We start from the raw sequence: 15,484 nt of genomic DNA, 5'->3' as shown, positions 1-15,484 counted from the left end.
AAGGCAAGGACTCCTGCTCAAACACACATTTCTCCAACTTGGCGTAAAGGGACTTTGCCCGCAGGAGATCGAAAACTTTGCGAACATCTCTCCGATGGGAGTCAATATCTGGAGAGTAAATGAGAATATCGTCCAGATAGACTACTACTGAGGTGGTAAGCATCTCCCGGAAGATATCGTTCACAAAGTCTTGGAAGACGGCTGGAGCATTACATAGCCCGAAGGGCATCACCAGGTATTCATAGTGCCCATCTCTGGTGTTAAATGCTGTCTTCCATTCGTCCCCTTTGCGGATGCGAATCAGGTTAAAGCCTCCTCGCAGATCAAGCTTAGTAAACACTCTCGCTCCCCGTAGCCTATCGAACAGTTCCGATATCAGGGGTAGAGGATACTTGTTCTTAACGGTTATGGCGTTAAGACCCCTGTAATCGATGCACGGACGTAATTCTCCATTCTTCTTTTGGACAAAGAAGAATCCCGCTCCCGCCGGAGACACCGACTTCCTAATGAATCCTCTTGCCAGATTCTCCCTGATATACTGAGACATGGCTTCTGTCTCTGGGAGAGATAGGGGGTCGACTCGACCCCGAGGAGGTTCAGCACTGGGCAAGAGGTCAATAGGACAGTCCTAAGGGCGGTGTGGTGGAAGGGTCTCCGCTGCCTTCTTGGAGAAAACGTCTGCATACTGCTGGTACGTCTTGGGAAGCAAGGAGAGATCTGCGGGAACCTCAGAGGTAGCGACCTGTATGCAGTCCCTCAGACACCTACCCTCGCAGGACTTGCTCCAACCGAGGATTTTTCCCGAGGACCACTCTATGTGAGGAGAGTGAGCTCATAACCAGGGAACTCCTAGGAGGACCTGGTCGATACCTTCGGGCATGACAAGAAGAGACAGCATCTCCTGATGGGAAGGAGACAGTGAGAGTCTCAGTGGAGCCGTCTGGTGGGTGATTTGGGATGGGAGTGTCGCACCATTCACCACTCTGATAGTGACTGGTTGAGGTAGCAGGACCAGGGGAATTGCATGTTGTAGGGCGACATGAAATTGCCCTCCGCTCCAGAGTCCACACAAACCTCCACAACCAGAATGGAAGAATTAAATTCTAACACCCCTTTAAACAGGAGCTTGGAGGAGATAGTCGCTGTGTCTAGTAGGCCCCCTCCGATAACCACTAGACAGGAGCGTTTCCCGGCCACTGTGGGCACTGCTTAGCAAGGTGCCCAGTCTGCCGGCAACGGAAACAGACTGAAGGTACCCGCGCGGACCGGACCCTGGACCCCGTGCGGGACACCTCCATGGCCTCTGGAGGCTCAGGCGGCTGACCGAGAGGTTCCAGCGGTCTAGCAAAGTTTGGCGCCAACCTATATTGTTGGCGGGACTTGGAGCGCTCCAGCCCTCGCTCACTGAAGCGAATGTTAATTCGGGTGAAGACCGTAATGAGCTCCTCCAAAGTGGTGGGCACCTCCCTGGTGGCCAGGGCGTCTTTAACATGATCAGCCAGGCCTCTCCAGAATATAGGTATGAGAACCTTATCTGGCCACTCAAGCTCTGAGGCCAGAGTTCTGAAGAGGATGGCATACTGACTGACCAGAGACGAACCCTGGGTTAGGGCCAGCAACTGAAGTGCGGTGTCGTGCATGACCCGAGGCCCCAGGAACACCTGCTTCAAAGTGACCAGAAAATGGGTGGCACTCTGTACCAGGGGGTCCCCATGCTCCCACAGCGGGGTGGCCCACTCCAAGGTCCTGCCCGACAGAAGGGAGATGATAAATCCCACCTTGGCCTGCTCAGAGGGAAATCGCGTGGCCAGCAACTCCAGGTGAATGGAGCACTGACTCACGAAACCCCTGCATGAAGCACTATCACCCGAGAACTTTTCGGGCAGCGGGAGGCGAGACAAGGTCGGGGCAGGGCTGGCCGTGGAGACACGGGCGACAGCCTCTGTAGCTGCTTGAACAGTGACCGAGGTAACATCCGCAGCTGAGGTGGAACGCTCTAGCGCTGCCAACCTACCCTCCAGCTGCTGGATGTATCTATGCAGTCGTTGTTCGTCCGCCATTATTAGCCAGACCCTGGCGCTAGGATAATGTTAGGGCTGGCGGAACGCACCAAATTATAAAATAATAGTGGGTGCGTTCGCAGCCCGGGGTCCACCGTGCAGAGGTGTTACATTGCTGCTAGGTAATAGCAGGAGAATAAAGCGGTGTGAAAACAGTCACACGTGGATTACGTCACCCAATGTGAACAGGAGCGAACTCTGTTAATTCACAGAGCCGCACAACCGCTGAACATCGATGCCGGAGCCTGTTTAACTCACAGAGCCCGGCTAAAGAGCGCACAGCAAGCGGCCACAGAACTCTACCCCAAGGACACGGGGTTAGAGTCCCTCTAGGCCCACTGAGCACGCAGCGTCACTGCCACGAGCGCCGCTATAGACGCTGGCTAAGGAGTATGGAGCACGTGCACTGAAGCGTGCCGAGTCACCGATGATGAGTACTGCCTGACTCAGACTCTGCCCTACCTACGCCTAAGCCTGGGCGCTAGCAGGCTAGGCTGCACAACACATGCGTACCAAGGGTAGGGGTTTCATAATGAGTCAGTCACCAGAGACATTCATACGTGCATACACCACTCACTTATAGTCTGAAAATACAGTCTATCCTAGTGCATGGCCGAGCGGCCATGCGAAACTTTTATAGCAGCGAGCGTCCGGGACCTTCCTGGCTTCTCGGATGGACCAACCCGAACAGGAGCAGGACCTGAGCACGTGACCTTCGATCTCCAATGGGAGAACACTTCACGGGCATGCTCAGTGGCCCGACATGAGTCCCTGGAGAATCTCACTGCTGAGCAGCCTGCATTGCCATAGCTGTGCCAGAGGTGGCAGCAGCAAGCAAACCCACGGAGCTGGTCTGGGCAGAGCGCCGGGACCGACGAGCTTGCCGAGCAACCTCCTCTGGAGAGGAATGGGAGACCGCCGGAAGCAAGGCTCGGGATTCCCACTGTGCAGCGACAGGAACCCGACGCCTAACACCCTGTACCCGCGGTGCTAGTGCAGAGCCCCTGATTCCTGCTGAGACACCTAACAAGAGACGGAGTGTTGTTTCCCCCGGGAGAGACTGTTGTGTTTAAACAAAAGACTCAGAGCAGAGGTGACCCCGTTTGCCCAGTGCCCCCTCTGCGTCTTGCAGTAACCCTTGAGACCCCGGCTGTGGGTTACTAGAGACTTTGGAGCTCAGAGAGACTACAGACAACAAGTGCCACTGGTGATCGGCATCTACGTTGGAGAAGACCCTGCAAGCAAGTCCCCATCAGACTGTTACATTTTCAAGAAAATCTGTTAATTACTGTTTGCCTGTTCGAGAATCTGTTTCACTCTGCATACATTCTCACTGTTATTTTGCCAGTGTTAATCCCTGTAAATAAACCCCCTTTAAAGCCCCGGTCTCACATAGCGAGATCGCTAAAGCGTCACCGATTTTGTGAGGCAACAGCGATCTCGCTACATGTGACACGCAGCGGCGACCGGCCCCCCTGCTGGATATCGCTGATCGTGCTCGAATTTCCTGGGCAATTTTTTCATCATCGGCGTCCCGCTGGCCAGTATGCATCGCTGTGTTTGACGCCGACGAGCAACCTCGTTGGCGAAGCAGAACTCAGGGACGCAGGCTGGAATCATTCAGAATAGCTGCTGTGTGACAAGGTACCAACGAAAGCCGAGGTCGTTATACGGATCGCCGGATTGTTGCTGCGTCGCTGAAGAGATCTGCCTGTTTGGCAGCTTACTAGCGACCATTTAGCGACGCACCAGCGAATCTTTCCAGGTCGTATCGTTGTCGGGATCGCAGGTGCGTCGCTATGTGAAATGGGACCCTGTTGGTCCGTCTGTTCCGTGGTGACATACCCAACACCTGCACTTTGTTACAAAGTGACCTTATTTTGGGAATTACACCCCTATGTAAATTTATCTACAGGTGTAGTGACGATTTTGACTCCATAAGTGTTTTCCACAAACAAGCAGCAGTGGATGTTGCTGAGTGAAAATTGCAAACTGCCGTTGCAGTGACCAGTACGTTGTAGTGCCAATATATTACGCGCAGCTTATGCTTCTGGAGACAGGACCCATAAAGTAGGTGGGCTCTCATCGCTGCAGAAATGCCACACTGGTTTAGGCACACTATGAGGCTCAGAAAGGAGGGGGGGGGGGGCATTTGTATTTGGGAGCACAGATTTTGTTGGATATCTTTTAGGGGAGAGGAACTATAGCGCTTTTACATAGACTTTGTATTACAAGTAACGTGGAAGCCCGCTATATTTCCATTAACAGATGACATACATGAGTGGGGACTTGCTTTTTTGTGGATTGAGTTGAGGCTTTTATTGGGAAAATTTTAGATCTATGCTGAGGACTTACATTGAGGTTTACATCTAAATCTCTGAGTCACGTGATTCAGATGAAACCCTCAAGGGATCTATTCACTATAATGAGGCTGCAGAGTTATTCTGGACTCCGTTTGGCCTCTGTCCATTTCAGAGGTGCACAAAACTGTGGCACACTGTGCTTTTATGCACACCTAAAAAGACGGATATTGCTGAATCACAGGCCAGATGGTGTCCACAGTGTCTCTGTCTGCCTCATCATTGGGAATCTTCTGACGGCGGTTCTGTCTGAATCACGTATTTCAGAGATTTACATGGAAACCCCTGTGTAAGCGCTTAGCGCAGGATAAATGTGCACCAAGCCTTACTGCAATTTATAGAAAGTGGAATGAACAAACGAACTGCAGGTAAAGAATTGGTATTATTTCTTTTTTTACACTTCCTGGTGCGGTATAAGTGATTAGGCGATTTTACTCTTCAGGTCGGTGCGATTACAGCGATACCAGATTTATATCGGGTTTTTATGCTTGGCTGCTGTCACACACTAAAAGACGCTTTATTTTACAAAAACAAGGTTTTGCATTGCCACATTTAGATAGCTATAATTTTTTCATATTTCTGCCGACAGTCATGTAATTGATTGATTTTTGAAGTAGAAAAAATTATGCCAGATCACGAATTGTCATAGTCCATTGTGCAGGGAAATCATAATCCAAATATTCATGTGACGATGAGAAAAAAATTAGAAAAAAAATAAGATTTTCACCTCCTGGTAAAATTTCTTTAAACTTTATTCCGTCATAGAATAAAAAGTATCATTCTGATACAAAGCAGAAACGGACGCATTTCAAACAGATGCAACCTTTCTTTGTCAATTGATTTTTGAAAGACAATTTGACATTTTTATTGGTATCATTTTCAGGTACATGACATTTTTTGATCTCTTTCTATTCAGATTTTTGGGAGACAGAATAAACAAAAAAACAGCAATTCGGGAATTATTTTGGGAGTTTTGTTTTACTGCCGTTCCACATGTGGTAGAATTGATAAGGCAGCTTTATTTTTCGGGACAGAGTACAATTACAGCGATACCACATTTAGATTGATTTTTATGTTTTGCCTCTATAACATAAAAACTATTTTATAGAAAAAAGAATTGTTTTTGCATCGCTTTATTCTTAGAGCTATAATTTTTTATTTTACTACTGATTGAGCTGTATAGCAGCTTATTTTTTGAGGGACAAGATGAAATTTTCATCGGTGCCATTTTTATTTGACTTTTTTATCATGTTCTATTCCACTTTATGTTTGGCGGTATGATGAAAAAGCAAAGTTTTTTTTTTACGGTATGCGCAAAAGGAGTTAACTAGTGTGAAAGTTTTATAGGTTGGGTCATTCCATAAGCAGTTTTTACATAAATATACATATTTATTGGTTTCATATTTTTTCTTCCATTTTTTATTTAGTTTTTTATAGTTTTAAAACTTTTTTTAAACTTTTTTTTTTTTTACTTAGTCCCTGTATGAGAGTTCAGTTTTTATTTTTCTGATCACTGGTCTCATGCATTGCAATACACATGTATTGCATTGCATGAGACCTGTCCATTTTACACTGGCAGATCGCCTGTCAGACTCAGGCTAGTTTCACACTTGCATTGAACAGACCTGCGTCGGTCTGTGCACGGTCGCTGATATGCTCCGCCCCCTGCCACGCCTCCTCATGTTAGCTCCGCCTATGGGCGTATGACGCTGCATGCGACCTGCGCACCCTATCTTTGGCACCGCAATTGAGCTGCTGTTACTTGACTTTCTTCAAACAAACCTCAGACTTCCAGGAGAGGTGTGAGAATTGCTGCCCATTAGCAGCTACATTGCATCACTGAATCGGTGCTGGTAAAGAAGGCAAGTATGGGGTATCTTTATTTCACATTGGGGAATATAGTATTTAAAATCGTGATTTTATTGTTATGCCATTAAAAAGATTATACACGTTTCAAAAATAAAAAATGAAGGCGACCTCCATGAAACCTACACATTTCAAATGCCAGACGTTCTTAGTTCTGATACTGTTAATAGATTAACAATAAAATCACGATTTTATCTCCTATTGGATTTGAAAAGCTGGACCTTTTAATTCTAGGACTACACCTTTTTAAATACTAAATTCCCCATTGTGAAATAAAAATACCCCATACTCGCCTTCTTTACTAGCACCAATTCAGCATTGTTATGCAGCCACTAATGGGCAGCACATCTCACACCTCCCATGGAAGTCTGAAGTTTGTTAGAACAAAATCAAGTCACAGCAGCTCAACAGTGGCCGCTTCATCTCTCAAACTTGCATCTACAAAGTTGGCGGTGGCGTGGCCTAGTGCTTCACTATTCGAAACACAAAGGGTGAGCTGGTGTTTTTCTTTATAAGTAGAGTCCTAGTAGTGGACAACATCTTTAATTGCGAACGTACAGTACATATTATCTAGCATGGCACCTACAAGCAAAACTTGTCATGCAAAAAAAAAAAAAAAAGAAATAGCCTCATACAATGAGAAAGTTAAAAGATAATTCTACCAGAGTGCAAAGAGGCAACATTAAAAAAAAATTTCATGTCCTAAATTCCAAAACTGGCCATGTCCACAAGGGGTCAGTATGTTTTAATGCTATTCATAGATCACCAAAACAATAGTGGGGACAGTGAGGACTTTCGAAAGTCACTTAACAGAAAACTAATATTGGCTAGTGTAATGATTAACTTATTAATCTTATGGAGGCTTAAGGGCCCGTTACACATAGCGATATCACTAGCAATATCGCTATAACGTCACTGGTTTTGTGACGCAGCAGCGATATTGCTACATGTGATACTTACCTCCGACCGTCTCCCCCGCTGGTTATCGCTGATCGCTCGAGAACGTCCTGGGCTGTTTCTCATCGTCTGCTTCCGGGGCCTTTAGACAGCAACGCTTCATCTCTTCTATAAAGCCAGTGTCAGTGAAAACTAATATATTCACATTCAATTAGGATTAATTACAGAGGAATTATATCCAAATACAGTGTTTAATAGCTACAGTAGTATAACAAATTATAACATCATAAATATTAAGCATATAACCAAATGGTGAACATTATTAAGCTGTACAGTGATCATCAAAAGTGTACTGGACCAGAAATAGCATAATAAAAAATTTATATACATATATATATATATATATATATGTTAGGGACGCACTAAATATAAAATAACGTAAAGTGCGTTTGCCGCCCGGGGTCCACCGTGCAGAAGGTGTTAACACTGCTGCTAGCTAATGGCTGAGCCTGTTAGCGTCACAGATCTCAGAGAAGTGCACACACGGTATATGGTCATAGGAGCTGGGCCCTAGGCAGAGGGTCTGCGTCCATCTAGACCTACCGTGCATGCGGCGTCGCAACGGCGGACGCCAAGAGGAGCTGCAGACTGCAGCGCTGCGACAGACACTGCCGCTAGTCAACAATGCCCGGAAGCAGGCGCATTGTTGGACGCTATCACTGTGGAGGATGCTGTAGTGGCTTGTAGCTTGCCACTGGCTGGCGCTGACTCTATAGCTAGGTCCCTATACACACTCGTAATATCAGAGGGAGGGGATCTTAATGAGTCATTCGCAGGTTCATGCATCCATCACCATTAACACAGTAGCAACTAGAGACTATACTAGCACATGGCTGAGCGGCCATGCGAACCTTTTATAGCCAGGACCTTCCAGAAGCTTCCAGATCCCTGAGATGGACCAATCAGATCTGGAGAAGGACCTGGGCATGTGGCTCCTGATCTCCAATGGGAGATCGTCTCGTGAGCATGCTCAGTGGAGCGACAGAAGGACACAGCCTCTGGAGCGATTTTCTGCTGAGCAGCCTGCATTGCCATTACTGACCCAAAGGTGGCAGCAATAGCCAGCCCCACAGAGCAGGTCTGGGCAGAGCATCTGGGAAGCCGGGATTGCTGAGCAATCTCCTCTGTGGTCAAAAGACAATGGGAGACCACAGAACATGAGGCTCTGGATTCCTGTTGAACCGCTGCAGTTTCCCGACACCTAACACACACACATATATATATATATATATATGAAGGTGTGTGTGTGTGTATATGTATCAAGCCACACCAACTCCACATAGCCCTGCCTGCTCTGCATAGCCACATGCAAAGCCCCATACACACGGCCCACAATGTTAGCGCACATGGGCAGAGACACTGCAAGCCACATTCAGAGTATCAGTGCATGGCAGACACAGGCCACATCTAGCTCCGTCATGTCTAGAATGGAGTCGCTCCTGTGAGGCATGACATCAAGGGAAAGGGAGGAGCCTCATGGATTACACCACTGTGCTCATAACAGGAAGTTGCTGTGCACGTGTGAGGGGAAGAGAGGAGTGAGGTGAAAATGAAGAGGTATGAGGTGAAAATAGTGGAGTGAGGGGAAAATGAGAGCTGTGCAGGGGAAAATGAGAGGTGTGATGGCAAAATGAGAGAAGTCAGGTGTTGCTGCAGTATGAGGCTGTGTATAGCGAAGAGTGAGGCGGTGGAGGCTGTGCATAAGGCCACATTCACAAGTTCAGTATTTGACCTCAGTATATATAAGCCAAATCCATGAGTGGGAGAAAAATACAGAAGTGGTGACATGTTTCTAATATACTTTTCCTCTGATTGGACTGGGACTGGGTGATAAATGCAGAAGGGGTGCAAATGTTTCTATTATGCTTTTCCTCTTATTGTTCCACTCCTGGTTTTAGCTTACAAATACAGAGGTAAAAAATTCTCCAAATACTGAATGTGTGCATGTGGCCTATGGCGATCAGTATACTAATTAATGTATTGTGTGTATAATAAATAGAAAAAAAACCTCAAGTGCAAGTGTAGGGTCCACAATATATGTCATATTAAAATCTTGGATACCAATATAAGCTGAACAAAATATTTCTCATATATGTCACTAATAATTTCTAATAGGCCTTAAAATAAACATGCACATTAGGACATTAAAATAAAACAGAAATAAAATTTGCAATTGGTAATTACTTATACAGTATATCATGATATCATTATAGTACACCACCTGTAAACATACTTATGAACATTCCTTCAAATACTAGTTGTTTACCTACGATAAGCCTTACTGTGGTTAGATGTTTTCTTGGTTTACAGTTGATGCCTCCGACAAACACCATGTTGGCAGTGGCGGATTAAGTGGACTATGGGCCCGGGGCTGTTCATAAAACCTGGGCCCCTGTACCCCCCTTCCCACCTGAGCGCTGCGGTCCCCGTGCGGGAATTGACAGCCGTACGGACCGCAGCACTTGGTTTGCTGCGGGTCCATACGGAAAACCCGCCACCATTCCACCACGTGTGGACATGGCCTAAAAAGACGTTGCACATAAGTTGTAGGCCTACGGCCAATACGCACAAAATCGCCCAACGTGATCCTGGCCATAGGGGATCCACTTTAATGTCCCCACTTTAATTTGAAGTCCCCTTACTTCATCCATTGCAGTCCCCTATCACCCACTCACTTCATCTGCAGTGCCGCTTCATCATTTGCAGCCCCTTATCCCCCCTTCCATTTCATCATGTGCAGTCCCCTTCCCCCCCAACTTCATGTGCAGCCCCACTCCCCCATCATCATGTGCAGTTAATTTTACCCCCACATCATGTGCAGTCCCCCTTACCCCCACTTCATGTGCAGTGCCCCTTACCCCCAATTCATCATGTGCAGTCCCCCTTACCCCCAATTCATCATGTTCAGTCCCTCTTACCCCCAATTCATCATGTTCAGTCCCACTTACCCCTTAATTCATCATGTGCAGTTCCCCTTACCCCCAATTCATCATGTGCAGTCCCACTTACCCCTTAATTCATCATGTGCAGTCCCACTTACCCCTTAATTCATCATGTGCAGTCCCACTTACCCCTTAATTCATCATGTGCAGTCCCCCTTATCCCCCAGTTCATCATGTGCAGCCCCACTTATCCCCCACTTCATCATGTGCAGCCTCACTTATACCCCACTTCATCATGTGCAGCCCCACTCACCCCCCACTTCATCATGTGCAGCCCCACTCACCCCTCCTTCATCATATGCAGCCCCACTCACCCCCCTTCATCATGTGAAGCCCCCACTCATCCCCCCTTCATCCTGTGAAGCCCCCACTCACCCCCTTCATCCTGTACAACCCGTCACCCCCCTTCATCATATACAGCCCCCAGTCACCCCCCGTCATCATATACAGCCCCCAGTCACCCCCCGTCATCATATACAGCCCCCAGTCACCCCCCTTCATCATATACAGGCCCCAGTCACCCCCCCGTCATCATATACAGCCCCCAGTCACCCCCCCGTCATCATATACAGCCCCCAGTCACCCCCCGTCATCATATACAGCCCCCAGTCACCCCCCCGTCATCATATACAGCCCCCAGTCACCCCCCCATTATCATATACAGCCCCCAGTCACCCCCCTTCATCATATACAGGCCCCAGTCACCCCCTTCATCATATACAGGCCCCAGTCACCCCCTTCATCATATACAGGCCCCAGTCACCCCCTTCATCATATACAGCCCCCAGTCACCCCCCTTCATCATATACAGCCCCCAGTCACCCCCCTTCATCATATACAGCCCCCAGTCACCCCCCCGTCATCATATACAGGCCCCAGTCACCCCCCCTTCATTGTGTACAGCCCCCACTCACCCCCTCCCCCATTTAATTCATTTTATAAATAAAAAAGATAAAAAAAGTTCCCCATACTTACCTCACAGCCGGCTCGCTCCCCAGCAGCGCCTCTGCTTTCAGCATCCTCCGGGACATGTCGGCGCGTGCACGATGACGTCATCATGCACGCCCGACATCTGACCCGGAAGTACAGCCGGAGGGAGCCGGAGCTGAGCAGCCGTCAAGGTGACGGCCGTGCACAGCTCCCGGCCCCTCATAGAATGTGACGCGGGCGGCTGTCTGCTGCCGGCGGCGTCACAGCACAGGGCACGGCCGGCCCTGTACAGGTGCTGGGGGAGCGGTCCGGGTGGCATTTGCCTCTCTGCCACCTGGCCCAGCCCACCCCTGCCCCTGCCCCTGGGCCCCCAAAAAACCTTGGGCCCGGGGCGACCGCCCCATCCGCCCCTATTAAGATCCGCCATTGCATGTTGGGCATTATAGGTCTTGGAAATTCAAAGACAAAATCATATCGATAGAGCCAAATGGAAGTTCTGCTGAGAAGCTGCTCAACTGTGACCTCTTTCTTCAGAAAATTTGAAGCTATTTGCTGAATTGGCAAGTATGTAAGTCCACAGTAGTAAGGCTCCAACATTCTGACCAGTACGTTCTTTACACGCTGGGAAAACATCATCTTGTCTGAGTACTGAGTAAAAATTCTAGGCACATACGAAAAAGGACTAGGACATTGTGCGCTTATAAAGTAAAGAGTACAAGGCATTACCCTTACATAGTTCACCGTGGGCACATCAAGGTGTTCAGCTAGTATCATTCCACATAAAAAAAATGAATCGGTGAGTAAAGCATCAAACTTCTCATCCTTAAGACTCTGAATAAGGTCTGTGTTATCTAAGAAGACCTTACAAATGTTGTCATATACCTTATAAACGTCCTGCATACCATTAAACATTGTAATAGCCACACCAGGGAAGTCAGATTGGATAAAGTGATCATTTCCAAACTTTTCTATGAGTAATCCTAAATCTTGATTGCTGTAAGGGATAGAGTAAGTCTTGGTTGTATAGAGATCAGATTCACCAATTCTCATGTTGCTTTCACCTGTTACAACCACAACTTTGTGTCCAATCTGTGCCAGCTTCTCCACCAGAGGACGCATGCTGAGCCAGGGACTACCATCAATAGGAATTACAAGCAGCTTGCCTCCATTAACTTGTCTAAAAACAAATAACACGATCATCAGGGCTGAACACAGAGAAAACAGAGACAGCTTCATTGCTGCAGAGGATCATCCAGGAATTAATGTTCATTTGGGCCAATTCACCTTGAATGACTTGTTTTATACACTGAGTAGACTTGGAAATTTGTCAAACTTGTTGGTTAACTCCATGCTTAGCTTTTTTGTTCTTTCCCAGAGTACAAAAAGTACGATAAATCATTGTTACAAAGTGCAATAATGCGTACAATAAATAATCTCTTTGAATAAACATTTGTAGATGATGTGTCAGGGGAGCAATGAAGAGCCAGCTTCTACTCGGGGTACCAGTGCCAGTCCAGAAATTAAATATTTAGGCCATTTAGTGAGTAGTATAAACCCCCTCACCTTTATTAGATGCACAAAGGGTTATACTGTATATTGTTTAATAATAGTGCATTCTGTGAGCAAACATTTGTAGGGTGCACACTCTTTGGTAGAAGCCTAGATCAGTGATGGCAAACCTTTCTGAGACCAAGTGCCTAAACTGCAACCTAAAACCCAATAATTTATGACGAAGTGCCAACACATGCCAAATGCCCCATCATGATCTCCTTCATGTAGAAATGCCCCATCATGGTCTCCTTCATGTAGAAATGCCCCATCATGATCTCCTTCATGTAGAAATGCCCCATCATGATCCCATTTATGCAGAAATATGCCCCACCATGATCCCCTTCATGTAGAAATATGCCCCATCATGTTCCCCTTCATGTAGAAATATGCCCCGTCAGGATCCCCTTCATGTACAAATGCCCCATCAGGATCCCCTTCATGTAGAAATGCCCCATCATGATTCCCTTCATGCAGAAATATGCCCCATCATGACCACCTTCATGTAGAAATATGCCCCATCATGATCCCCTTCTTGTAGAAATATGCCCCATCATGATCCCCTTCTTGTAGAAATATGCCCCATCTTGATCCCCTTCATGTAGAAATATGCCCCATCGTGATCCCCTTCATGTAGAAATATGCCCCATCATGATCCCCTTCATGCAGAAATACACCCCATCATGAACCCCTTCATGTAGAAATGCCCCATCATGATCCCCTTGAAGTAGAAATATGCCCCATCATGATCCCCTTCATGTAGAAATGCCCCATTATGATCTCCTTCATGCAGAAGTATGCCCCATCATGATCCCCTTCATGTAGAAATGCCCCATCATGATCCCCTTGATGCAGAAATATGCCCCATCATGATCCACTTCTTGCAGAAATTGTCCATTCCACCACCTCCATCATTTCCTCCTCCCCATCATTACCCTCTCCCTATCACTCCCATCATTGTCCCTCTCCCCATCACAGCCATCATTGTCCCTCTGCCCATCACTGGCCCTCTCCCCATCACTCCCATCATTGTCACTCTCCCCATCACCGCCATCACTGGCCATGTCCCCATCACTCCCATCATTGTCCCTCTCCCCATCACCGCCATCATTGGCCCTCTCCCCATCACTGGCCGTCTCCCCATCACTGCCATCATTGTCCCTCTCCCCATCACTCCCATCATTGGCCCTCTCCCCATCACTGGTCCTGTCCCCATCACTCCCATCATTGTCCCTCTCCCCTTCACCGGCCCTTTCCTCATCACTCCCATCACTGTCCCTCTCCCCATCACTGCCATCATTGTCCCTCTTCCCATCACCGGCCCTGTCCTCATCACTCCCATCATTGTCCCTCTCTCCATCACCGCCATCACTGACCCTCTCCACACACAGGGCCACACTCACGACACACACACACACCAGCGGCCACACACACACATACACACACACCAGCAGCCACACTCACCTCTCCGCGGTCTCCGCACGCTGGCAGCGTCCTTCCTGTCACTTCCTCTCACACATTGAGAGGTGCGGCCGCGGCTGGATGACATCATCATTCAGCTCCGCGGCCGCGCTGCTCAATGTGTGTGAGGAGGAAGCTGCAGCTCTGAACAGTGAGGCGAGGCCTTGGCCGCATGCCAGCTGAGAGGGCTCTGCGTGCCCTGTCTGGCACGCGTGCCATAGGTTCGCCATCACTGGCCTAGATCTACACAGTCATGGATTTAGGGTCTCAAAACCAGAGTAAAGTTTTTTGTCTCTCAGATTTGCAAAACAAGCAATGCAGTCAAAATGTAAAACAAGAACACAAGAACAAACAGTCCTTTTAGGTTAGGGCAGGCACAGTACCTCAGCCCATGCATAAATGTTCCACTCACTGAGTAAGACAGGCACTACTCATACACACCGTGAAAAAAAATAGGAAAATATAGCAACCACAAAATTCATAAAACATCACATTTATTAGTACATTCAAACTTGAAAGGGAAAAATTTAAAAAACATGATAACGGTCGACACGTTTTGAGCTACACTAGCTTTTAAACATGAATTTTTTTTATTTTTCCCTTTCACGTTTTAACCCCTTTACCTCCAAAGGTGGTTTGCATGTTGATGACCAGGCCAATTTTTACAATTCTGACCACTGTCCCTTTATGAGGTAATAACTCTGGAACGCTTCCATGGATCCCGGTCATTCTGACATTGCTTTCTTGTGACTTATTGGACTTCATGATAGTGGGAAAATGTCTTTGATATGACTTGCGTTTATTTGTGGAAAAAAACGGAAATTTGGCGAAAATTTAGAAAATTTCGCAATTTTCAAACTTTGAATTTTCATGCCCTTAAAACAGAGAAATATAGTATGTCACACAAAATAACTTTACTTTACACCAGCACAATTTTGGAACCAAAATGTTTTTTTGTTAGGAAGTTATAAGGGTTAAAAGTTGACCTGCGATTTCTCATTTTTACAACACCATTCTTTTTTTAGGGACCACATCACATTTGAAGTCCCTTTGAGGGGTCTATATGATAGAAAATACCCAAAAGTGACACCATTCTAAAAACTGCCCCCTGTAGGTGCTCAAAACCACATTCAAGAAGTTTATTAACCCTTAACATTTACCTTTTTTTTCACAAAAAATTTAATTCAGATCCAATTTGTTCTATTTTACCAAGGGTAACAGGAGAAATTGGACCCCAAAAGTTGTTGTACAATTTGCCCTGAGTACACTGATACCCCATATGTACAGATAAACCACTGTTTGGGCGCATGGCAGAGCTCGGAAGGGAAGGAGTGCCGTTTGACTTTTCAATGCAAAATTG

The 15,484-nt window shown here is 47.0% G+C and overlaps 2 protein-coding genes across 5 annotated transcripts in view; both read right to left on the bottom strand.

Moving 5' to 3' along the window:
• The window catches only part of LOC141091822 (UDP-glucuronosyltransferase 1A1-like), a 269,983-nt gene that overhangs the window by 151,182 nt on the left and 103,317 nt on the right, over positions 1 to 15,484 (bottom strand). The window lies entirely within an intron of this gene.
• Positions 11,156 to 13,205, bottom strand: LOC141091824 (UDP-glucuronosyltransferase 1A6-like). The gene has a single exon (XM_073577572.1). The coding sequence runs from the start codon at positions 12,349 to 12,351 to the stop codon at positions 11,335 to 11,337; it is 1,017 nt and encodes a 338-aa protein (XP_073433673.1). The 5' UTR covers positions 12,352 to 13,205; the 3' UTR covers positions 11,156 to 11,334.

The sequence above is a fragment of the Dendrobates tinctorius genome, unplaced genomic scaffold (assembly GCF_039654945.1).
Source record: "Dendrobates tinctorius isolate UK_male_01 unplaced genomic scaffold, ASM3965494v1 ptg000056l, whole genome shotgun sequence".
Classification (NCBI taxonomy): Eukaryota; Metazoa; Chordata; class Amphibia; order Anura; family Dendrobatidae; genus Dendrobates; species Dendrobates tinctorius.
Note: the sequence above shows the minus strand (reverse complement) of the source record. Positions and strands in the feature narration are given on the sequence as shown.

Bases quoted from the DNA above. Each gene is read 5' to 3' on its own strand.
- LOC141091824 (XM_073577572.1), bottom strand. From the start codon at position 12,351: ATGAAGCTGTCTCTGTTTTCTCTGTGTTCAGCCCTGATGATCGTGTTA.